The 25203-nt window shown below is 43.1% G+C and overlaps 1 protein-coding gene across 5 annotated transcripts in view; it reads right to left on the bottom strand.

Annotated features, from left to right (window-relative positions):
• The window catches only part of PALS2 (protein associated with LIN7 2, MAGUK p55 family member), a 75194-nt gene that overhangs the window by 27386 nt on the left and 22605 nt on the right, over positions 1-25203 (bottom strand). For 2 of the 5 annotated variants that reach the window (XM_043969119.1, XM_043969117.1), the window contains one exon: positions 7918-8051. In XM_043969119.1, coding sequence (XP_043825054.1) covers positions 7918-8034 — 117 coding nt within the window. In that variant the 5' untranslated portion in view covers positions 8035-8051. Of the gene's footprint in view, positions 1-7917; positions 8052-25203 lie in introns of those variants that run through there. The other 3 variants (XM_043969118.1, XM_043969120.1, XM_043969121.1) reach the window with 2 other exon arrangements.

Raw genomic sequence — 25203 nt, 5'->3', positions numbered from 1 at the left:
TCTCCTCATAAAAATTCTTCTCTCCTCATTTCTATATATAATTTTATAAGAATAAGTGGCAATGAAAATAAGGAAAAATCATATCCAAATACCATGTGATGTCTGGGGCAAGGGGGTGGGGGGGGACAGAGGATGTGTGTGTGTATATGTATGTCTGTCCATCCATTCATCCATCCATCCATCCATCCATCCATCCATCCATCCATCCATCCATCCATCCATCCATCCATCCATCCATCCATCCATCTATCCATCCATCCAACACCTTGGGAGACCAAGGAGGCTTCTCCTGAAGTAACAGGTAAACCAAGCAAGAAGACTTCTGGGAAATTCTTAGTCGGCCTGGCCATCCCTAAAACTAGCACCACAAACATCATCCTACAACCAGCCAGAATGTACCCAATCGAATATTTATTGAGCACCTCTCAGCGTAAGGCATTTTGCTCAAGCTACAAAAAAGCCCTTTGGTCAAGAAGAGAATGGTCCGGGTGGAAGAAATCACCCAGATAAGAGGTTACCTATAAGATGTCTCTTGCTGTCCCCCTTCCTCCTCCCCTTTAAGTGTTCTTGGTCCCCTGGACCAATTCCAAGTCACGTGGCCCTCTCCCACATGTGTTAGCACGTTTGTAATGGGAGGTACTCCCACGTCCTGCCTATTTGCAGACCATCAAACTCCTCTGCACCAGGCCCTCAGTCCAGGGCTCTCCACACAGCCACACCTTTCCAAAAGTCTCCTTGATTCGAACAATACGAGGCAGCATAAGCTGAGTGATGCAGGAGCGGGCTAGAGAGTTAGGAAGGTCTTCATGGGGAAGACAGAAGGCCCAGAGGAATGAGCGTTGGGTCAGAGGACCTGGATTCAAATCCCTGTGACCTCAGCCAAGTTGCTTTCTCTCTGGGACCTTGGGTTCCTCATTTCTAAAACAAGGGTCTCTTCAGCTCTAAATCTTATGGCTGTGTGACACTCCATCTGGGTCTGAAAGTGAGGACAGGATTTGAATAGGTGAAGAATTCAAACACTTTAGTACCCAAGCACCATATTTAAAAAGAAAGAAAAGTTCACAGGCTTTCCCCTCCAGTTTTCACAGAAAATCAACAGCCTCTTCTCTTCTTTAAGAATCATGTAAAGTGCAGTTTCTAATTCAAACTAAAGATGAAGCCAAATTCATCTGGAAATATCAGCCTTTGGCACAAGTGCTCGCTGTCTGATTTTTAAAAAGTCAGGCAGAGTGCAGCCCCCGGGAGTTCCTGCCTTCTCCCCTTTTCTAAGCCTCCTGATTCTGGAGAAGCCCTTGATACCATCACATCCCATTTCCTCCACCTTTCATTTCTTCACCTCCTCCTCTGCCCCCATCGCCTTTAGCCTTTCCTTGTCTAGCAGCTCCTTGCTGCTCAAAAGCCCCTCCCTCGACCTTGCCTGTCCTTAATCACATCTCTCCTTCTTCCTTTCCCAGGGAAGCTCCCAGAAAGCAGCCACTTGCACCCACTGGGCCCACTTCGTTGTCTCTGGTCACCTGGCTTCCAGCAGTTGAAAAAAGCTCCTCATCCCAAGGTCACCAATGTTGGTTGGGGTTTCTGGACTCAGTCTGATGACCCTGACGCTGCTGACCCCTTCCCCATCCCTTTGTCTTGACCTGGCTAGCAGGGCAGCTCTCTGCTGCTCCTCCTTCCTTTCTTCCCTGCTCCTTGTCCGCCTTCATGCCTGGCCCCCTAAGCAGGGGGACCTTCAGGGTTCCGTCCTGGTTCCTTTTCCCTAGATTCACTTCCACAGAGGTGTCAGTGAATGCTTGGGAACTCGGTAGACCACCAGGCCATAGCCAAGCTGAGCTTCATTCCTGAGATCCAACTGGACACCTGCTGTCTGAGCATGATGCAGGCATATCAAACTCAACAGATCCAACATGGGACCCTATGCTTCTTTCTGCCTTCCCATATCCTGCCAGAGACAACCTTCCCCACCCCCGGTGTAACGATTGGAATGACACCGCCTGCTGGAGACTTACGGTAGAAAAGCTCCGCCATGAGGTGAAGGTCTCTGAGGGCAAGTCATGCGTCTTTTCTTTGGCGTCAGGAAGTGACGAGGAAGAAGGGGGAAGCCGGGCGCTCTGACTCTCGCTCTTTCCTGGGGACTCTGGCGGAGAGCGGAGCTAGAAATGTGCTCTCCCTTTAATAGATGGATGAATCTAGGCCTTTCTCTCTCTTTACCAAATTCTTATTCTCCTGAATAAATGCTTAAAAGTCTAACTCTTGCTAAAGCTTATAATTTATTGGCGACCACTCATTAGATATTTTAGACAGACTAGCTAGAATTTTAGACCCTTACAGATGGCTGACCAAGAAGAGGAAAGCTGAACCTCAGTCTTCTGATCTTCTGGTAGGGTAAGAAATTTCCCCTCCCCTGTCCCTTTAAACTGCTAAGTACTGGTTGTTTTTTCCCTTTAAATTTTCAAATGGATCTTTTAAACTCCCTAAATACTGTATTTCTGATTTTACTCTGTTTAACCAGACAAATGGGAGATAAGGTCATGTCAATGCTTTGTTTTTGTGGATTTTCTATTTTTATTGTTATTTTTGTTAGAAGAGCCAGCAAGGTGCTCACACAAGCGTGTTCTCTCTCTCTCTCTCTCCCAACCATGCTTTTTCAGAGAAACCTCTGATTCCTGCAGCTTTTCCAAGTTCTAACACTAATGTTGTTCTAATTTTGCATGCCTGGAGGTGATGACCCAACCTCTAGAAGCTTTTAATCCCCTAGCAGGGGGGGAAGGGGAAACCAGGCCTGACTTCAAAATCAAGTCTGATTCAAATTGCCCTGGTCCCTCCCCTCCACTCCAGATCCCACCTTCTACCCCTCCCTTGGCCAAGCCCCTTGATTCCCCCGCCAGGGAAGTCCAGAGATCTAATGCGCATGTGCAGCTTTCTCTACCTGCATTTGCAGCTTCTACATTTGCAGCTTCAGTCTCAGCCCTTCCCCAGCCTGGCTGTGCTTCTGACTCAACCATAGAGAGCCCTTTAAATTCCAGATATGCTTGTTTTGTTCATATTTTTGCTAATCTGCTTTTGTCTTTAATTAGTAACCTAATAAAGCATTTGCATGGTGAAAGGACTGACAGACAATATAGAGGGGGTAAAGAAGACAAACTTAAGCTGAATAAGAATGACAACCATCATCATAGTTCAAGACTCTGCTTCTTTTTTGCCAAGGAAGGGTACGTATTTTACAGAAATGCACAAGTGAGCAGCAAGGTATTGATATGAGTATTGGGGATTTTAGATACCGGAGTCAAAAGTGTTCTGAATTCACTCAGAGTAATAGTGTCAGTTCAGAGGTTACATAGGATTTCTATGCTATTACATCTACATTTTGAAATTAATAGTATGGGTCTATTTTCATAGAGATTTTCATGTTTTTGAGATTGTGTTTTATACTTAGTTTTTTTAAAAAAGAGAATATTGGTAAAAGCTTTTTATAGTCATGTGATCAAGTTTATATTTTATAATACTCTTATTAATATTAAGTTCACATTCATTTAGATTTCCCTAGTTTGAATTTCATTGTCTTTTATTGTTCCATGTGTATTTTCTTTTATTCATTCATCTATCTCTAATTTTGAAACAATGCAAGATGGTTTTGATTTCATAATACAATGTTAATTCTAGGAGTATTGTGTTCCCATATTCTGAGTTGTTTGTCTTTGTTATTTTTTTCTCTCAATTGATTATTTGATTGAACTCTATAAAGCATTTCCCTGGCAACGTGGTTGCCACGGCAAGTGTAAATTGATTCTAGAAGTATTATTTTTGATGAGCCTATTTTTAAAAAAAGAGGGGAACATTTGTAAAAGTTTTCTTTTTTCAAAAAAAAAGTTTTCTTAGAGATTGTGTTGTGCTTTAACTTGTATTTAAATATGTTCTGATTTTTCACAAAAGTAATTGTATACTAAGTAAAAAAAAGGGGTATCATTTGAAATTGTTGCATAATTATATATTGTGTTCTGAGTCAAGATGTATTCACATTTTTTGCAATCATTTATTATCCTCAATTTTTAAATCCATATGAGACTTGGATTATGGGAACTTATCATTTAAGACATTAATTGCCTTTATTCTGAGTTATCAGATGCCAGTTGGCCAAGATGCCATCCAATCACAAGAGGAATACATGCAAGAGCAGACATTGAACTGTCACATGAGGGGAGACATGCATGAAGTCAAGGTATGGCCGAGGGAACGGCTTTTGACAAATGTTGAAGCTGGATTCTCTTGGTTTAATTTTTTTCTTTTCCCCCCACAATATTGTACAGAAGGCTGGAAGTTTTGATCCCACCCATCTCATTCTTCACCTGGCTTCTATGCCCCCTCCTATATGCCTGATACCATGGACATCTCAATCCCATGCATCTGATTAAGTCTGACTCAGTTTCCTCCAATACGTTTGGTGGAATGGACATATATTCCATCCACCTATTTTAAGCCTGGCATACTGCATGGGCAGTATATATTGCTCAAGTGTGGGAATGCTCACATCCCATCATTTCTCTGTTCCTTTATGGTAACCCCCATAATTATCTCAGGTGTCATGATAAATACAGTGTTGGATTTGGCCTTGACATCTGTTACCAATTATATTAGATTTTTAAATTTCTCATAATGGCATGAGGATAGTTAGGCAGATGATGCAAAAAGTGATGAAACAAAGATAAAAATTATTTTTAGAAATTAATATCACAGCAATTGTCTTCTCAATTTACCCTCCATAAGGGGGGATTATAGTAATATTAAGTTTTCAAGAATGTTTCAATTTTTGTTTTATTATGTTTCATGTGTAACAACTAAGATTCTGAATTCCCTTAGACATGTTTTTGAGAACTTTCATTGTTTGATTTGATTATTGACAAAGCTATTTTAAAGTTGTGTTAAGCTCAATTTTGTAGGAAATTTTCCTGGCTGATTACCAGCATCCACACATCAACCCCTGAAAAGACTTCCATTCCACAACTACACCTAGAGGACATCTGAGAAAAGACTTTCAGAGACTTTAAATGAACAGTTTTGTTTTGTTGTTGTTGTTTTTCCTTTTCTCTTTCTGTTATAATATACACCATCTGTTACATGTACTCTCTGCAGAGGCCCTCCCTCTGCAAGATCAATGTCAAAGTGTCGCGTCTCTGAGGGACCGCCCTCTGGACAAAACTTTTCTCTCTCCCTTTTCTATATTGTTATTTACATATTGTTTGTTAGCATAGGGTGTGTTTCATCAAGGAAACACCCCGTTTCTTGACGAAACAAAGGGAAGACTGTAACAATTGGAGTGACGCCACCTGCTGGAGACTTACTGTAGAAAAGCTCCACCATGATGTGAAGGTCTCTGAGGGCTAGACCATGCGTCTTTTCTTTGGTGTCAGGAAGTGATGTTTGCTTGTGGGAGGAAGAAGGGGGAGGCTGGTGCTCTGACTCTCTCTCTTTCCTGAGGACTCCAGTGGAGAAGGGAGCTAGAAATGCACTCTCCCTTTAATAGATGGATGAATGTAGGCCTTTCTCTCTCTTTACCAAATTCTTATTCTCCTGAATAAATGCTTAAAAGTCTAACTCTTGCTAAAGTTTATAATTTATTGGTGACCACTCATTAGATATTTTAGACGTATAGCTAGAATTTTAGACCCTTACACCAGTTACCCACATTTGCAACCTTCTAAATTATACTCAACTCCTCCTGCCCTCTTCTCCCTTCTAGCCAATCAGTTGTTGAGTTTTGTCAATTTTACATCCTTTTTTTTCTTACTCAAATGGCTGCCCCATTGGTCAGACTCTGATTACCATCCATCAAGAAGACCACTTCAAGAGCTCAGTTGTCATCTCCAGCTTTCAATATGTCCCCTCCCTCATCCATCTTCCACAACAGCCCAAAAAATTTTCTAAAGCACAGATCTGTCAAGGTTACTCTCCTGCTCAAGAGTCTTCAATGGTTCCCAGTTGTCCTTAAGAATAAAATCAATACAAACTCAGCTTTGTGTGGAATGCTCCTGAGCCTGCTTCCAGTCTACCTTCCCAAAACTACTTTACAAAAATGGATGGACCTGCTACTGATCAAAGTCGGGCTCCGATCTCCTCCATCTGCTGTTCTGTAGGCCAGCTGCCACTCCTGCCTCTCATTTCCCTCGAGACCCTCCTCCAGCCCTTCACCCTGCCCAGCTTCTGGCCATCCCCCTGCTCTCCTCCTCAACTCTGGGCTCAGCTCAGTGTCCATCTGCATTTTCTGTCAGATACATAAGCATAAGTGTGAAAACAACACACAAGGAATGAATTTCCAAAAGCCAAAAAACCTGCTGCCCCAAAGCTAATGAAACAGTGTCAGAGTCCATGAAAACATCTGTGGCTGGTTTCTGTCACTCCTTGGGAGCTCCAAAGACGGCAGCTTTTTGATTAGCTTGCTTCTGAGCTTGCTGCTTTTGAATCTGTATTCACGGATTGATTTCACAGTTTATTAAACTTTGAACTCAACCTCTTTCTGCATCTGGGCATTCTAGCCAGTTCACAAACAGACTTAGAGCTGCAAAGGACCTCGAGGGGCATTCCGTCCAACCACCCTCTTTACAGACAAGGAGACTGAGGCCCAGTGGCAAGGCCGGGATTCGGACCCATTTGCTCTGACTCCACAATCAGGCACACTCTCCACTGGGCCCCGGTTTGGAACAGAAAGGCCTGTTGACAAACAGTCAGGTTTCTATAGAGGAGTTCTTTAAGCTGCATACCAACAGCCTGGAATGGAGGGGCAGAGACTCAAAAATAAACACCCTCCCTCAGTCCTCCTGGAAGAGAATGTGGAGGAGACGAGAGCGTGGAGGAAGCTGTTGAAGAAAACCATCTAAGGAAATAAATTCCTGGTCCAGCCAAGAACAACACATGTGGAGCGACATCTCAGGAGTCAATGGGAGCCAATGGAGGCATGGGAAAGCCCTGGGCAGGAGATGGCCTGGTGGACTCTTCTTTCCAAATGTTATTATATGTTGGAGAGACCCATGAGGAAATTCCCTAGACACCAGACAAGGCTGGCTTCAGGAGCAGCACACAGGGATGATGAGAGCTGTGCCATGACTTGAAATAAGGGGGCATCAATAGTCTAAGAAAGAACACAGTTCGGCCTTGATTAGAGATACTACAAAGAAGGTTATGAATGAAGGGACACATTAAGCCAAGAGAGCAATCAATACATGCGGCAATGGATTCCATATAGACAAAGAAGGAGCAAGTCTTGGGTTAAATATCAGACTATTCTACACTGGGAGAGGAGAAGTCATGAGGAAAATCAAAGGCTTGAGCAACAAGAAGGTCCGAGCTATTGTGCTCCATGGACTCTGCATGGGTTTCCCCAGGCCAGTGTGAGCCTTCCTGTCACCACAGAACATCAGAACTCCTGGGGGAATCAAGAAGCTCTGAGACAATGTGGGGCCATGAGGATGTTCAGATGGCCCTACGTGGGATTTCAGAATACTGGGATTAAACCCATTCTTTCCTTAGCTCCCAGACTACGTCAAGGCCAACAAGGCCACCTTGGGGTAGACAAGCCACTTCACCGGAGATTCAGTTTCCTCATTTGTAAAATCAGAGAACTATAAAAAATTATTTCTGAAGCCCCTTCCCACTCTAACTTCATCTCTGATCCTGTATATATGCACTGGGACTTCTCCAACCACAGGAAGGCAGAGTTGGGTCCACAGGAACAATAAAATTCTGTTTCTAATGGAAGGAGAAGAAAACTGGTTTACTGTGAACACTTTAGGATTTTATCATGAGATCAGGATTATCATTAAAATGATACAGTCCTAGCCACTGCCTGCAATGGTAACATCTGAAGCACCGTAGGCCCTCCAAAGACCAGCATTTCCCATGTTCCATGAGCCCATGAACCAAGCCAGCTACCTTAGCGAGGGATTTCACGATCGGGTTCTCCATGATTCCCTTGAGGAAGATGAGGTCTATCTCTCCTGCCCCTGCAGGCGAGGGCAGCTCGGTGAGGTTGTCCAATACCTGCTGCATCGCTGCTGCTGCTGCTGCTGCTGAAGAAAAAAAATGATAATGAATTGTTGGCCACAGTCAAGTATAAGTTAAATAAAGCTCAAGGCAGTATTGATAAACATTTTCCCTTGAAAAGAGTTGGTGAAGCTAATTGACTCCTAAAACCATGAAACACAAAATTTTATGGTCAGTCAATAAACATGTATTAAGCATCTACTACTATTCCAGGCTTTGTGTTAAGGACAGAGGACACAAGGAAAGGTAAAAGATAGTCCCTTCCCTCAAGGAACTCACAGTCTCATGGTGGAGGCAACAGGAAAACAATTACATAGAAGCTCTAACACAGGATAAATTGGAAATAACCACTGAGGCAGAGAGGAGCAGGAAGAGCATTCCACTCATGAGGCACAGCCAGAGAAAATGACAGAGGACAGACAGGAGGCCAAGGTCACTGGGTCAAGGATGCTCATGATAAGCATTTGTTTTTTAAAGCACAATGAAAACAATTACTTCTCTAAGGGCTTGAATTGGCTTGGCTGGGAACATCTTCCTGGAGAAGGTGAGCTCCCCGGTGCTAGCTGGCTCTCTCTTGCTATTGTATTTCTATCACCAGAGTCAAGCACAGATTCTAGCACCCAGCAGACATCTAATGCTTGCTGACTGACTTAAAAGTTAATGACTATTCATCCAGGATTGTTGGAAGCCTTGGCTTCTCCCCTTTCTCTTCCATTTTCAGGTCGGATAGTTATCAATACCCACCCAAAATATAAAAGGTCTCTGGGAAAAACACCTAACAAGTCCAAAACAACGCCTAATATTTCTCTGCAAACTATCGATGGATCACATAGAGGTCATCAGAGGCAGAAGTACAAACACTGGATTTAAGAGCCGGAGGAGCTAACTCCTGAGCCCAGCCTGGCTCAGCCACTGACCAGCTCTGTGATCTCAGCTTCCCGATATGTAGAATGAGAAGGCTTGGAGATGACACCATCGAAAGTTATTTTTTAAAAATAGCAAGAACTAAGCACATTAAAGTCTGCAAAGCAAAAGCGCTACACATATGATCTCAATTCATCTTCATAATAACCTGCAAGGTGACTACTGTTATCATCCCCATTTTAAAACTGAAGAAACGGAGGCAGCCAGAGAAGAAGAGATTGTGTCCAGGGTTACAGGGCTAATAAATGTGTGAGGCCAGATTTGAACTCAGGTCTTCCTGACACTAAATTTGGCGCTCTAACCACTGCACTCCTTTCATGACTATATTTGCCAACATTTACCCTCTTTGAAAAAAATATCTGCAAACCACAAAATGTTGTTGGAAGTAGAAGAGCCCTCAAATGTTGTTCCCACACAAATGGCTTCATTAGGCCAGGCAGCACGACCACAGCAGGTCCCTTTATTTGGGAAATGGGCAGGCAAGAAGAGGGGCACAGGAATTTACAGGCCTTCCCACAGAGAAATAGACCACAAAGTTGCTTTCCAATTTTCTACAATAGATTTCATTATATAAGGCAAATTTAACCGAGTAGTTGGAATTTAACCACCTACATTGTTTCATAATGCTCCCTTAAAATTCTATTGCGCAAAATATTTTCTGTTCACTTTTAAAAGACAAAATATGCGTATTTAAAGGTTTTATTGTAGCTAATAAATTACTTGGTATCTCTGTGGGTTTATGGACTATTTTTAATATAAAAAGGCTTCTGTAACTATATTTTATGGTGGTTTTGCTCCCATTTACTCCTCTAAAGTGAATTCCCTTTGAAAACACGAGTAGGAGAAATGTGACAGTCATCATGCTTTCTTAAGTCGACAGCAATTATTTCTGTTCTTTTAGCTCATATAGAATAGTAAGCAACAAGCTTTTTTTAAAAAACCAAATTTGTGTTGCTTACTTTGTTTACAGATTCCAACAAAACAAAATCCAATCCCACAGGATGTGGGAGAACTTTGAGAACCACTGTAAAGGAACAGGTTTAAAGCCTATTTCACTCACACACACACACACACACACACACACACACACACAAATATACATTACATTTGCAACTGAAGAACAGGCTCCATGATTCTATTAGTATAAACCCGTTGAGTACTATAATATGGTATAAAAAAGGAACCTATTGGAATTTTGGTTAAAACAGCATTAGGGTGTTTGGCTTTGGGGTTTTGTTTTGTGTTGTTTTTTCAAACTTACAAGTACCACATGGGATTTCAGAATAGTATTGGAATCAATCCAGAATGGGATTAAACCCACTATAAAATAATTTTAAGTTTGATTGGCATGGCACTGAATGAGTAAATGAATTTAGGTAGAATTGTCATTTTAGTTATATTGGCTCAACCCACCCATGAATAATTAAATTGTTCAGATATGACTTTGTGTGAAAAGTATTTTGTAATTGCATCCATATAGTTCCTGGATTTGTCTTGGCTGGTAGACTAAAAAGTATTTTGTACTGTCTACAGTTATTTTAAGTATTTCTCTATCTCTTCCTGCTGCAATTTGTTGCTAATACATAGAAATGCTGATGATTTATATGGGTTGATTTTATATCCTGTGACTTTGCTAAGTTTGTTAATTGTTTCAACTAGCTTTTTAGTTGATTCTCTAAGTATACCATCTTATCATCACAAAGTAAGAGTTTTGTTTCCTCACTGCCTATTCTAATTCTTTCTATTTCTTTTTCTTCTCCTATAGCAAGCATTTCTAGTACAGTATTGAATAATAATGGTGAGAATGGGCATCCTGAAGCCTGGGAAGGCTTTTTGCTTATCCTCACTACAGATAATGCCTGCTGATGGTTTTAGAAAGATACTACTTATTGTTTTAAGGAAAGCTCAATTTATTCCTATGCTTTCTAGTGTTTTTATAGGAAAGAGTTGTATTTTGTCAAAAGCCTTTTTTGTATCTATTAAGATAATCCTATGATTTTTGTTGTTGATATTGTCAATTATGCTAGGTTTTCCTAATATTGAACTACCCTTGAATTCCTGATACAAATCCCATCTGGTCATAGTGATACATTGCTGTAATTTCCCTCCTAGTATTTTACTTAAAATTTTTGAGTGAATATTCATTAGAGAAATCGTTCTATAGTTTTTTCTGTTTTGGCTCTTCCTGTTTTAGGTATCAGCACCATATTTGTTTCACAAAAGGAATTTGGTAGGACTACTTCTTTGCTTATTTTCCTAAATGGTTTATATAGTACTAGGATTAATTATTCTTTAAATGTTTGGTAAAATGACTAATATGGTAACGATATGGTTTTACATAATTTGCATATATAACCTATACATGATTGTTTACCACCTCAGGAAAGGGGGAGGGGAGAGAAGGAAAGGTGGGATAGAATTTGGAACTCGAAACTTTAAATAACAATGTTTATTATTTTTTAAAAAATATTTGTTAGAATTCACTTATGAATCTATCTGGTCCTGTTGATTTTTTTCTCAGGTAGCTCATTTATGGCTTATTCAATTTCTTTTTCTAAGATAGGGTAACTTAAGTCTTCTATTTCCTCTTCTGTTAATCTGGGTGATTTCTATTTTTGTAAATATTCATCTATTTTGAATCAAAGGAAGGTCCATCAATTGAGGAATACCTAAACAAACTGTGGTATCTGATGGTGATGAAATATATTGGGCTATAAGAAATAACAAGCAAGATGATTTCAGAAAGGCTTGGAAAGACTTGTTTTCTCATATAAAATGACTATTAATTGCACATGTATAACCTATATCTGATTGCTTACCACCTCAGGGAGGAGGGGGAAGGAAGGATAAAATTTGGAACTCACAACTACAAATAAAAATGTTTATTATTAAAAATATTCATCCATTTCACTTAGATTGTTAGATTTATGGCAAATAATTGGGCAAAACAGCTCCTGGTAATAATTGCTTTAATTTCCTCTTTATTGGTGGTGAATTCACCCGTTTCATTTTTGATACTGGTAATCTGATTGTTTTATTTTTTAAAAATCAAACTGCCCAATGGTCTACTCATTTTATTGCCTCCCCACCCTCATAAAACCAGCTCCTTGTTTGATAGTTTTCTTACTTTCAATTTTATCCATCCTTCCCTTGATTTTCAGGATTTCTAATTTGGTGTATAGTTGGAGGTTTTTGCTCTTTTTCTAGTTTTCTTTAAAATTGCAAGCACAGTTCATTGATCTGCTCTTTCTCTATTTTATTGATATAAATATTCAGGGATATATATATTTCCCCTAGGTATGATTTTGGCTGCATCCCATAAATGCTGGTATGCTGTCCAATTGTTGTTCTCTTTAATTAAATTATCATTTCTGTGGCTTGTTTTCTGACCCACTCATATCTTATAATACCTTAGTTTCCAATTATTTTTTAACCCATGGCCCTTTATTGAATATATTTTTATTGCATTATAGTCTGAAAAAGGATGCATTTAATATTTCTGCTTTTCTGCATTTGGTTGTGAGGTTTTTATACCCTAATATATGGTCAATTTTTGTGACAGTACCACATACAGCTGAGAAAAAGGTATGTTCCTTTCTATTCCCATTCAGTTTTCTCTAGAGGTCTACCATACCTAACTTTCCTAAAATTCTATTCATCACCTTAACTTCTTTCTGGTTTATTTTGTGGTTAGATTTATCTAGCTCTGAGAGGGGAAAGTTGAGGTCTCCCACTATTATAGTTTTACTGTATTTCTTTCTGTCAATCATTTTAACTTTTCCTTTAAAAATCTGGATACTCTGCCATTTGGTAATATAGCTTTTTGGTATTATTTCACTGTCTATAGTACCTTTCAGCAAAATGTAGTTTCCCTGCTTATCTCTTTTAATAAGATCTATTATTGGTTTTGCTTGATCACGATTTCTACCACTGCTTTTTTTTTTTAAACCTCAGCTGAAGCATAATAGATTTTGCTCCAGCTCCTTATTTTTATTCTGTGTATATTTGTTTCAAGTGTGTTTTTTTCTAGATTTTGAAAAATTTAATTTATTATTATTTTTTTTTTTTTGCAGGGCAATGGGAGTTAAGTGACTTGCCCAGGGTCACACGGCTAGTAAGTGTCAAGTGTCTGAGGCCAGATTTGAACTCGGGTACTCCTGAATCCAGGGCCAGCACTTTAACCACTGCACCACCTAACTGCCCCTCTTCTAGATTTTAATATGTTCTGTTAGCCACTTATATTTTATGGGTAAATTCATCCCATTCACATTCAGTTATGATTATTGTGTGTTCCCCACCATTTTATTTTTTCCCCTCTTTATCTTTCTCTCCCTTTCTCTCCCTATTCTTTCTCTAAAGTTTGTTTTGCTTCTGACCACTACCTCCCTTGATCCACCTACCCTTTTTTCAGCCCCCTCCTTTTCTTATTTCCATCCCTGTAGGTTAAGATAGATTTCTACACCTGAGTGTGTTATTCCCTTTTTAAGCCAATTCCAATAAGAGTAAGGTTCAATTGCTGCCCACAATCCCCTTTCATTTTCCCCTCCACTATAAAAGCTCTTCCATTTGTACCTCTTAACGAGATAAATTTCCTTATTTTTTCCTTTCCCTTTCACCTTCTCTCAGTGCATCCCTCTTTCTCACCTCTTTTTGAAAGCCCATCACAGTCAACTCACACTGCCCTCTGTCTTTGCACAAATAATTCTTATTTAACATAAGTGGACCATCCCCTTGTGGGGCTCTGCAAGGCCTGTTCCATCCATGCCCTGTGGCCCCCACAGCCAGAGAGGCTTTAGTGCCTGGAGTCCTGTTGCCCACAAGCCTGGGAGTCAAATTTGCATAACGTGAATTTAAGTAAAGCAAGCACTGTCTGTATACTCCTATCTGCTATAATAATGATAAAATTCATAGGAAGTACAAGTATCTTCCCATATAGGAATATAATCAGGTTAACCTTATTGAATCCTTTACTCTTTCATGTTTATACCTCTTTGTGATTCTCTTAAATTTTGTATTTAAAAGTCAAATTGCTTGGGGGCAGCTAGGTAGCATAGTGGATAAAGCACTGGCCCTGGATTCAGAAGGACCTGAGTTCAAGTCTGGCCTCAGACACTTGACACTAGCTGTGTGACGCCAGGTAAGTTACTTAACCCTCATTGCCCTGCAAAAAAAAAAAAAAAAAAAAAGTCAAATTGCCTGCCCAGCTCTGATCTTTTCATCAAAAATGCTTGAAAGTCCTCCATTTCATTTATTATCCATTTTCCCCTGAAGTATTATACTACGTTTTACTGGGTATTCTTGGCTAAAATCTCCTAGCTCCTTTGCCTTCTGGAATATCATATTCCAAGCCCTGGAATCCTTTAAAGCAGAAGCTGATAAAGCTTGTAGTAGCCTGACTATGGCTCCATATTTGAATTGTTTCATTCTAGCTGCTTTCAATATTTTCTCCTTGACTTATGGTCTTGGAATTTGGCTGTAATCGTCTTGGGAGTTTTCCTTCTGGGCTCTCTTTCAGGTGATTAGTAGATTCTTTTAACCCTCTGGTTTAGGATATCAGGGCAGTTTTACTTGATAATTTTTTGACATATAATGTATAGGGTTGTATTTTTTTTAAATCATGGTTTTCAGGTTGTTAATAATTCTTAAAGTATCTCTCTTTGATCTATTTTCCAGGTCTGTTGTTTTTCCAATGAGATAGTTCACATTCTCTTCTGTTTTTACATTTGAAAAAATTTTATTGTTTCTTGATGTGTCAAATGGTTATTAGCTTCCACTTGCCCAATTCTATTTTTTTTCCAATTCTAATTTTTAAGGAAATTTTTCTTCAATAAGCTTTTACACCTCTCTTCCCATTTGGCCAATTCTACTTTTTAAGGAGTTATTTTTGTCAGTGGATTTTTGTGCCACTTGTCATTTGACCAATTCTGTTTTTAAGGTGTCATCTTCAATATTTTTTGTGCCTCCTTTATCAAGCTATTGACTTTTTTCATGATTTTCTTGCATCATTGAATTCTTTTCCAAATTCTCCCTGTTTCTCTTATTTGATTTTAAAAATACTTTTTGAGCTCTTCCAAGAATTCTCTTTGGGCCTGAGACCAATTCAGATTTTCCTTTGAAGCTTTGGCTATCGATGTTCTGACCTTGTCATCTTCTTCTGAGTTTGTGTTTTTATCTTGTCACCAGAGTAACTTTTTTATGGTCAGGTTCTCCTTTTGTTGTCTGCTCATTTTCCATCCTATTTCTTGACTTTTAACTTTTATGTTAAAGCTGGGCTCTGTTCCCAGGGTGGAGGGGACACTGTCCCTTGCTTCAGATTTTCTGTGCTGTTCTTTTCAGATTTAGTTCTGGGGTTTCTAACTTTTCAGTGCCTCCATGGTGTTATGATCTAACAAGAGGTGTGGTTACTACCTTTCCTGGCCTGTGCTTTTGTCTTTACCCAGGAAATGACCTTGTTCTCCTGTAGCTGCAAGTGCTAGCACTCCTTTCTGCCTTGGAACTGAGAGCAGTGCTCCTTATCCTCTATGACTGCGAGTTCCCTGGAACTGCAAACAAGCAATGGAATAGGGCCCCACACCCAGCACTAGCAAAGGGTCACCTGTAATCTTTCTGACTAGTTGTCTGACTACTCCCCCTTACTATCTGTGGTTGCAGTCAACTCAAAGGCCTACTGCTGATGCTGTCCTGTGGCCAGTGCCACACTCTGGGCCTGACCAGCATCCCAGTGTGACAGAAAGAAAATTTTTTTTGCTGTGACCTCTGGTTGGCTCTGCGGCTCCAGAATTCAATTTGGGGCATTATTTTAAAATTGTTTGGAGAGGAATTTGCATCAGGTAAGTTCTCTGCCATCATGGTTCTAGCTTCTATATAATTCTTTTAAAACAGCAGTTCCCCCTCCCCAAAGCAAGATCCAATACCAAGAAATGAATGAATGAATGAAGGCATCTAAAAATTCTGGAAGTTGATTCTTTGAAATTAAAACCTCTCCAAAAAAATGACACTCAATGAATTTGCACAATCACATCACTAGGTAAAACCAATGTTCTATTACCTTTAAGCCAGAGGAAAAAAAGGAATACCAGAATAAGACCCTTATGAAGATTCTAGATAAAACTACAAATGTGGCATTGTGGAGTCATTGTGAGAAACAAGAAGAATGCATTTTTGCAGTTATGTATTGCAAACAACTTATAAGGTTGTCCATTTTGGTCATTTTAAACTGGAAAAGTTTTATATGAAAATCAATACATCTAGGACAAGATGGGCAATTGTCTATTCCCCTTCCCCTCCCCAATCTTGCATCAAATATCCCTTATAAGACCTGGCATTCTTATCTACAGAAATTAAGAGAAATCAAGAACAAGAGCCATTCCCTCATAAGTAAGTGGTCAAGGGACAGGGGTCAACAGCCTTCAGAGAAAAACTAAAACCACTAGTAAACTATTTGAAGGTTCCACATCACATGCAGCAAACTGGCAAGGAGACCACAACATGCTAAGGGTCACTGTCAGAAGGGGCTACAGGCTGTTGGGAGAACAGTTCAGGCTGAGTCAAAGCTCCCATTTCAGGGCCTATATTCCAAGTAAGTCAAAGATGTCAAGTGCCAAATATAACAAAATATTTATAACAACACTCTCTGTGGCGGCAAAGAATTAGAAAGAAAGAGGGTACCTGGCTACTAGATAATGGCTAAATGCTTGGTATATGGATGCAAGGAAGTCTTATTAATCCAAAAGAAACTGCCAATAGGAGAAACTGTTCATAATGATACCATCTGGAAGTCAGTCAACAAGCACATTTACTATGTACAAGGCACTCTGCTAAGTTCGAGGATACAAAGAGAGGCAAAGTCTCTCCTCTCCAGGAATTGGCACCCCATAATGGGCGAGGTACATACATACAAGATACACACAGAAGAGACAATCTGACAGGGGAAGGCACTGACAGTTGAAAGAACCAGGAGGGGCCGCCTGCAGACAGGATTTAAACCGACTTGTGAAGGAAGCCTGGTAACCCAAGAGGTGGCAGTGCAGGGGCAGGGGCCAGCTGGGTCAAAACAGAGATAGGAGATAGAGTATTTAGTGGGAGGACGGCATCATGGAGTACATTGAGAGAAGGTGACATGCACATATATATATGCACAAAACAAGTATAAAAGAGATACAAGCATGAGAAATCCTGAGGGAAGTCAGAATTCAGGGTGAAAGAGGAGAATGTAAAGCCAGTTTGATCTTGGCACTGGCTCCATCACTTCCTGGCAAATGGGGGGAAGACACCCAAAGAGCATCAGACTGGATATTCTTGGGCTCAAAGATCACTGCGGTGGTGACTGCAGCCACGAAATGAAAAGACATCTGGTCCTTAGAAGGAAAGTTACGGCCAATCAGGACCACAGACTGAAAAGCAGAACCAGCACTTTGCCAACAAAGGCCTGTAGCGTCAGAGCTGTGGTCTTTCCAGTAGCGATGCATGGCTGTGAGGGCTGAGCACCACAGAACTGACACTTTCAGATTTCACTGGAGAAGACAGCAAGGAGAGAATCCAGTCAATACGGAAAGAAATTTGTTCAGGCTCTTCACTGGAAGGTCAGATACTGAAGCCAAAATACTTTGGCCACATAATGAGAAGACTGAACTCACTGGAAAAGACCCTGATGTTGGGAAAGATTGAAGGTAGAGAGAAAAGAAGATGGCAGAGGGTGATGGTCACAGAGTCAGACACGACTAAACAACAAGCTGTTTGACTTCCTTTTTGTCTCTTTTTAGTAACTCTTTCTCACTTACATTTCAGTCTGCTTCAGCAGCACTCCAGAGCACTGCTGGCCGTGTCTTTAACATATCTGTTCTAGAAAATGATCGGAGACTCTTTACAACATCGTGGCCAGATAAACAACAGCAACGTGTCCTAAAACAAATGTCTTTCTAAGGTCACAACTGGTGTACTCCTTCTGCTCAGGGACTAGGAGTCCCTTCCCAATGCTGCTGATGGTCTTGCTGAGCTCATTCCCAGTCTCTGAGACTGTCTGCTAAGTACCCCCTACTCTGACACTTGCTGTCTGGGTACTTACTCAGACTTAGTCCTTGGCCTTGTGTTTTCTATCTGACACTTCCTTCTAGAGAGTTCAATTCTGATCCACAGGGATTTCTATGACTCCCTGGGCATGTGAGAATGGCACTGTGCTGACACTGGGGGTAAAAAAAAAGCAAACAAGACACAGTCACTGCCCTTAAGGAGCTCAGGATGCATTAACAGAGCCACACTGGCATAAAAGCTCTGAGCAAAGTAAGTGGCATACAGGAGGTGCTTAATAAATGCTTGTTCTGGGAGCAGCTAGGTGGCACAGTGGATAAAGCATCAGCCCTGGATCCAGGAGGACCTGAATTCAAATCCAGCCTCAGGCACTTGACACTTACTAGCTATGTGACCCTGGGCAAGTCACTTAACCCCAATTGCCCCCCCCCAAATCAATGCTTGTTCCCCCTTCCTCTTCCCTCGTCTAGAACGCTGTGGTCAGTTCTGGGCGCTGCCTTTCAGGCAGGACATTGAAAAGCGCTCAGGTCAGCCTGGAGATTACGGCACAGACGTCAGAAAGATCAGTAAGACAAGGTAGCTGTCGTCAGCTAAGTGTGAGAGAGGATTCCGCTTGTTCTGCTTGGCCCCAAAGGGCAGGACGCGGAGTAAAGGAGGGGACATTTCAGGGGCTCACAGATCGCACAGCCAGGATTGGAAGGGACCCCAAAGGTCATCTAGTCTCTCATTTTACAAATGGAGAAACTAGAGTCCGAGGAGGTTAAGAAGCCGCCCCAGGCTTGCACAGTGTCACAGGAGGGATCTGAACCAAGGTTCTGGCTGCAGAGGTGACGTCCTTAGGCAAGACCTAGGGAAACCTTCTTAATGAAAACGGCAGAAGTCAGCATAGGCTACTTCAAGCACAGCGGGTTATCCTTCTCCAGAAGCCTTCAGGAAGAAAGTGGGCGAGTCACAGGGAGCATTTTTGCTCCAGCAGGGCTTGGGCTTGGGTGCTTCAGAGGTCCCTTCCTGCTGAGATTGTCGCTGAATTCACAGTGCTTTCCCACAGGGCCAAGCATCCCTGCTTTTACATGCTGTACATACAAAGCCAATGCCACATTTGGGGGTTATTTGATCTCTCCTGCGCCTCCTTGTGTGTTCAATGCTGTTTGTACAACTTCTCCTTCAGAGACAGAGGTCTGAGCACTGGCTCCTCTCCCTTTCATGAGCAAGATGGTGACGATTCTTAACAGTTCCTTCCAGTTCTAACACCAGGGATCCCAGCCAGCTTTTATTTATTTGGGGGCAAAGCCAAGAGTAGGAGACATTCTACATGCAGGGTGAAAAGGTCTCTCTGTCCCTGTAACCCCCCAGGGGAACCTCATCAGGTCATCTCTTCTCCAGGCGTTTGCTTCCTTCTCTATGAAATAAAGACTTGGTCTAAATGACCCCCAACGACTCGTCTACCTCTAGACTCCATGATCCTGTGAGATGCGTAAGAGAAGGCAAGAGAAGAGAATGTCACATCTCCGAGGTGCAGAGAACTCCAGAGAGCGCTTCCCTCACAAGGACGGTAGGAGGCTGCTACTGGATGTCGGGGCACACAGGGTGTCTGTCTCACTGGTGCCTGAGGCAAGAGCCAAGCTCAGCAATCTCTCACAGCAGACAGCTTGACGTTCATCATGACTGGCTTGGGATTCATACGGAGGATGACAGGGAGGCCAAGCATCGACAATCCAAACAACAAGAGAGAAAGATTATTTTAGCCACGGCATTCTGGATTATTTGGCAAAGAGAAGCAAGCAGGGGACAGGAGGGAAAGTCAGTGTTTTAATTTCAAAGGTCTTTCCTAGTGACTGAGCCAAGGACGTGGGAGGCTCTGAGATCCTTGGCTCAAAATCCTTTCCCTAACTACTCCAGCTGGGCTGCAAAATGCATGTGAAACCAGAACCAAATGGAAGGTGGCAAAGTCAGAGGCTAAAAGCACAACAACATTTACGGTCTCAGCTCCAGCCCAGGTGTGTGGTGCTTGTCACAAAGAAGCCACACACCAAGTAAAGAAAAGCTGACTGCACACCCAGGGTGGAGCTAGGGAGTGACTGCACAAGGACAGAGAAAGTTGGAAATATGGTGGCAGGACTGGGCATAAAATACAGTCAGTAAAGAGCTGTTACTTAAAAAGAGAAGGGGGTGGGATGCAACAGCGCCTGCTAGGCAGTCTGGGACTAACTGTGTCCAGTGGCAGACTTGGCGGGCTAGCAGGGATCTGAAAACGTGACAGAGAACATGATTAAAAGGATTCAAACTAGATCCCATGAGGAAAAGCTGGAGAGGCATTCTTTTGACTTTTTTAAAGGGAAAACAGGGCGGACATGAGTCCATTTTATCTTAACTTCCAGTGAGGCTAGAACAAGCCAGAATATCTTAACTGCCGTGAGAATAATTTAGATAAGGCTTCGGCTAAAATGTTTCAGGTATGACAATGATAGAACATCAAATGGCTCCAAAGGGAGGAAGAAGAAGGACAAGAGGAAAGGATGAACATTGGGGTGGGGGCGGGGCTCAGAGAGAAGAACAACTCGCGGATGATGGAGCTTGGCACATAGCAAATGTCTGCTGACGGAGGGAATGATATTTTAGTTTCAGAAGCCACGCTGAACACTCAGAGTATGGAAAGGAGGATTTCCTACTGGTGGATAAGAGAAGAGAGAAGGAAAATAGGGTTCTCATTGAAACAGAGCACAATGTTCAAAAGACAGGAGATGTTCGTGGGACAATGGAGGTGAGCATGGGTTTAAGTTAGGGAAGGAGGAGAGCAAGTATAGGAAGGGGAATGCCCCCAACAAGAGAGATGATCATGGCATTTCTCTAAATCCCAAGAAAAAGCGCTCTAGTAATACAATCTATTCAGAGGCGGAAGACACCGATACCCTGGGCCAGGCTCACAGATTCCCTTTGCCTTTGCTGTCTTCATGGGTGGGGATTTCGCTCCCCCAATGACCTCATTTTCATCACTCCCCAGCCTGAGCAGTCCATTCACCTGGCTTTCTAATCCTTCATGGCTCTGAGCCCTCAGCATTACCTCCATTTACCTCTGGGCTCTTGACCATGTCCTATTCTCCCCCACTCTGGCTTGCCTTACCCCAGAAACCTTCTGTTTGCTCTTATTTTCTGAGGTCAATCATGGCTAATGAGCCCCCGCCTTTGTCCTTTTACCCTACCCACCCCCAATTTCTCCTGTCCTGTGCTCTGGATTCCGGGTGCTGCCAGGAAAAAAATCAAGTTTAGTTCACCCCCTATAAATTGATGGGGTGCAAGCCTCACCAATACTTGGCAGGCCTTCAACCCTAAATGACTCCTTCATTCTCCACAGAAACCATTTCAAACCCTTTCCCTCCAAGTCCCCAGTTCGACATCTTCACCCCTCCTCTCAGGAGAACACTTAACCTCTTCTTTAAGGAGAAAGTCCAGGTCAGCCAAGGGGAGTTTTCTCACCTCCAAAACCCTTAGCCTTCCCGCTCAATCTCTCTTCCTTTCCTAGAGTCACCAAGGGACTACTGCTGACTACAAGTTACTGCCTTCAATCCCAAGCCCTCCCAACTTCTCCAGGACCTGGCTGCATTAAGCATTTTGCATATTTTCCAGTACTTTTCATTTCTTTCCTTCCCACCTGCCCATCCATCTCACTAGGTTTCGGGATCCCTAATAATACAATTCCCCCAAACTCTTCCCTGTACTTACTTACTTCATATCTAGTACATCTGCTGCCCCAGTACCTCATCTCTTCCTTGGGCCTTGGCCATCTGGTGAATGTCTCCACTACTCAACTCAAGCTGCCTTTCCCAAAGTCTCTAATGACCATCCTGATGATGTTCAAGCATTTTCAGCCGTGTCTAAGTCTCCATGATCCCCTTGGGCATTTTCTCGGCAGAGATACTGGAATGGTTGGCCATGTCCTTCTCCAGCTCCTTTTACAGAAGAGGAGACTGAGGCAAAAGGGTTAAGTGATGGAGTCTTCCCGACTCCAGCGCTCTGTGCACTATGGCGCTACCCACCTGACGGCTGAGTGTATGTGTCCTTTCCCCATCCTCATCCTTTTACTGCACCACTGCTGCCTAGCCACCCATCTCTTCTCCCCCAGCTTAGACCCCCCCCACTCTCTTGATCCCCCTCCTCCTTCTCTGACTAGTCCTTCTTCATCTCTTTGGCTGACTCTTGGTCCTCTCCCCAAGGCCATGCCACAGGCTCTCTGCTCCCTCCACAATCCCCCCTTTTACCCCACTTCCAGCATCATCTCTACAGAAATGTTAGAGACTATAGGCTTATACCTTAAAAGCTGGAAGGGATCCTCCAGAGAGTCTGTTCCAAGCCCCTCGTTTTACAGGTGCAGCTGCAAAGGCCCCCGAGGGAAGGTCAGGTAGTTAAGCAGCAGAGCTGAACTTCAAGCCAAGGGCCCTTCCCACTCCTCCTTCCTCCCTCTTTCCTCCTATTGGGCTTGCTTTGGCTCTTCCTATCTTCTGGTCCACAGAAGCCTCGGGCCAACTTAACCTGCCTCCAGCAGAAGGACTCCCAGCCACCCGTTTGCCGCCAGCAGCCTCTCCTCTTTGGGGAGTCCCTCCCTCCATCTCTCTCCTGCCTGTTCTCTCTTAGTCTTCAGGTCATCCTCCCTCCTTCCCTCTAGGACATTATTCAGTCCTGGGCTCACACTTACTGCCTTCATACTTAAGCACTCTGGCAAACCAGGTCCTCCCCTCCAGCTCCTAGGCCTCCTCTACCTCAACCTCTGAAACAATCACGCTATCAGGATGTGAGACATGGAAAGCAGCCGCTCCTGGAGGCAGAAGATCTCCCTCGACCTATGTGATACCGCACCCCTTACAGCCTGTGGGGTGCTAGGCCAGTCATTCAGTCTCTTGGAACCTCAGTGTCCTCAGCTGCAAACCGCAAAGGCCGACTGGCCTAGATAACCCTGCGGAAGTCACCACATGCACCCCACACTCCGGTTATCAGCTGAGCTGGCCGGCCGCCAAGGGGGCCGCCCATGGGCACTTCTTATTCTTCAGCGCCTGATTCTCCAGCCCGGCTTCCCACAGCCTTTGCAGGCTCAGCAGGGCTGAGGTCTCTTCCAATTCTCAAATTCTGTGCTTTTGAGACCTCTACGTTCTCTTCCAGCCTCAAAATGAGGACCCTTTGATACCCACCCTTCCCTCTGCTTTACTCTCTTCCTCTCCATGACCTTCGGCCCCCTCCTGCTCTCTGGTCCTTCCCCCAGAGCAGATCTCATTTGCCTCCCTTCAGCGTTGATCCCATAACCAGCTCAGTCCCATATTTTTCTCAACTCTTTAATCCTGTCCTCCCTGCCCTTCTCCTTCTGCTATTCACAACTCCCCCCCCACCCAATCTCAAACGGATTTGATTAATTTCACCTTTGCTGTTTACTTTATTCTCCCTAATAAAACACAGACGTGACACACCTGAGAAATACTACATCTCTTCCTAAAACTTTAGAGCCGGAAAAATGCCTGGGCCATTGTCACCTTCTGGTCATTTGCATGAAGGTCCTGAGCCCAGTACCACCAGTTTCTGGCCCATCCAAAGTGGGACAAACCTTTTCAGAAGTTCTTCTGGGGAGGTTAATGGTGACGGAAACATCATGGATGAATGACTTCAGTATCTGAATGGGGATTTCATCGGTCTAGGAAACTGCCAGGGAGGAGGCTCCTTGGCCCAATGCAGATTGGCATCTGTTCTACAAATCACAGGCTTGGAAGTGCTCAGTAAGAAAGTCACTATCAGGTCAATAAAACACACTACATTAATCTAATGATACTGTAACCCCCCCTCCCCATCATCTGAGTGGTGCTATCACTGCCCCGTTAGGATGAAGCAAAGCCCAAGACAGGGAGGAAGAGGCACGCCATCCCTGTTCAAGAGGGCTCCCCCACAGATCAGGGCAGCTCAGCCTGTCAGAGGCACAGGGCTCCCTTTGCAATGCTCTGGGCTTTATTTTTAATCTACCTGGCTTTACCAGGCGGCTCTAGTCCGTAGCCCAGACAAAGGTTAAGAATCCTGCTACAGATGTCCTGACACAATGCAGAGCCCCCTAGAGGCCATTCAGAATCCAGCAAGGCTGCATGGCTTAATAAGGAATACAAAAAAACAACTGGATAAAGCCTGCCTCCTGGCCAGCATCTGAGCTACAGTAGGATGGCCAACCTTTAAGACTCAAACATCGATACACATATCTGGGAAAGATGGACACAGACCTGGACCCAGGAGTAAACTGGAGAAGGAAAGCTGGCTGTGTCACCTTCGAAAGACTGAAGGGTTCTCTGAATAAAGTCAACGTTACCGCTAAAGCAAAGACTCATCTTCTTAGGGACCAATCATGGAATAGCCTAGGCTGGGAAGTACTCCAAAGCCCAAAAGAGTAGGCTGAAACCAGGAGTGTGCTGGTCAATATTTAACAACCAGCTTCTTTCCCTATCCCCATCCCCATACGCACACTTTAAAGTTTAATCTGCATGAACATTTTCCCCCCTCACTTTCTTAAGTCTGGACAATCAACGAAACAAAAAATCAAGCCCTGACTAGTAGCCTTTGTCAACTCCCAAGGTGTAAAAGATCCCACTGAACATTTAACTCTTGGCTCTCCCATACGACTATGGTTGAAACCTATTACAAATGAGGAATCAGACAGGCAAAGTGGTGAGAATGTCATCATCAGAGAAATGTGCCACAAGAAAAGATGCAGCAAAGCAAAGGCAAGTGACAACTAAGGAACAGACCTGTCCACTGGCTTATCTCCTTCCTTAATGTTGAAAAAACTTGAGAAAGGTCCCCAAGCACTCAGAGCCAACTCTGAGTAGCAAGGGCCATGAAACAATGGACTAGTGTTTGGTGATCGCCCTGCTGGGACAATGACCACATCCATAAGGCCACAGGCATACCTGCACAGAAGAGCTTTCATTTAGCATCACAGCCCACGCTGACTGACAGACAGCATTCACAGGGCTATCACAGAACAGTAAGGATATGTACTGGGGATTATTATCGGCTAAGCTCCAGCTGAAGGAGCAGGAATACAGAATGGCCGGTCCTCCCAAGTGCTGGAGTGCTTTACAAACGGCCATCCAGGCTACTGCTGCCCACTACCAGCTGTGGCAGCCTGTCCCCCTCGGGAAGCGTGTGGTTGGAGCTGAAATCGGCCTCTCTCCCCAGCTCCTCCCACTTCTTCTCGAAATG

This window comes from Dromiciops gliroides, chromosome 5 (genome assembly GCF_019393635.1).
Source record: "Dromiciops gliroides isolate mDroGli1 chromosome 5, mDroGli1.pri, whole genome shotgun sequence".
Lineage (NCBI taxonomy): Eukaryota > Metazoa > Chordata > Mammalia > Microbiotheria > Microbiotheriidae > Dromiciops > Dromiciops gliroides.
Note: the sequence above shows the minus strand (reverse complement) of the source record. Positions and strands in the feature narration are given on the sequence as shown.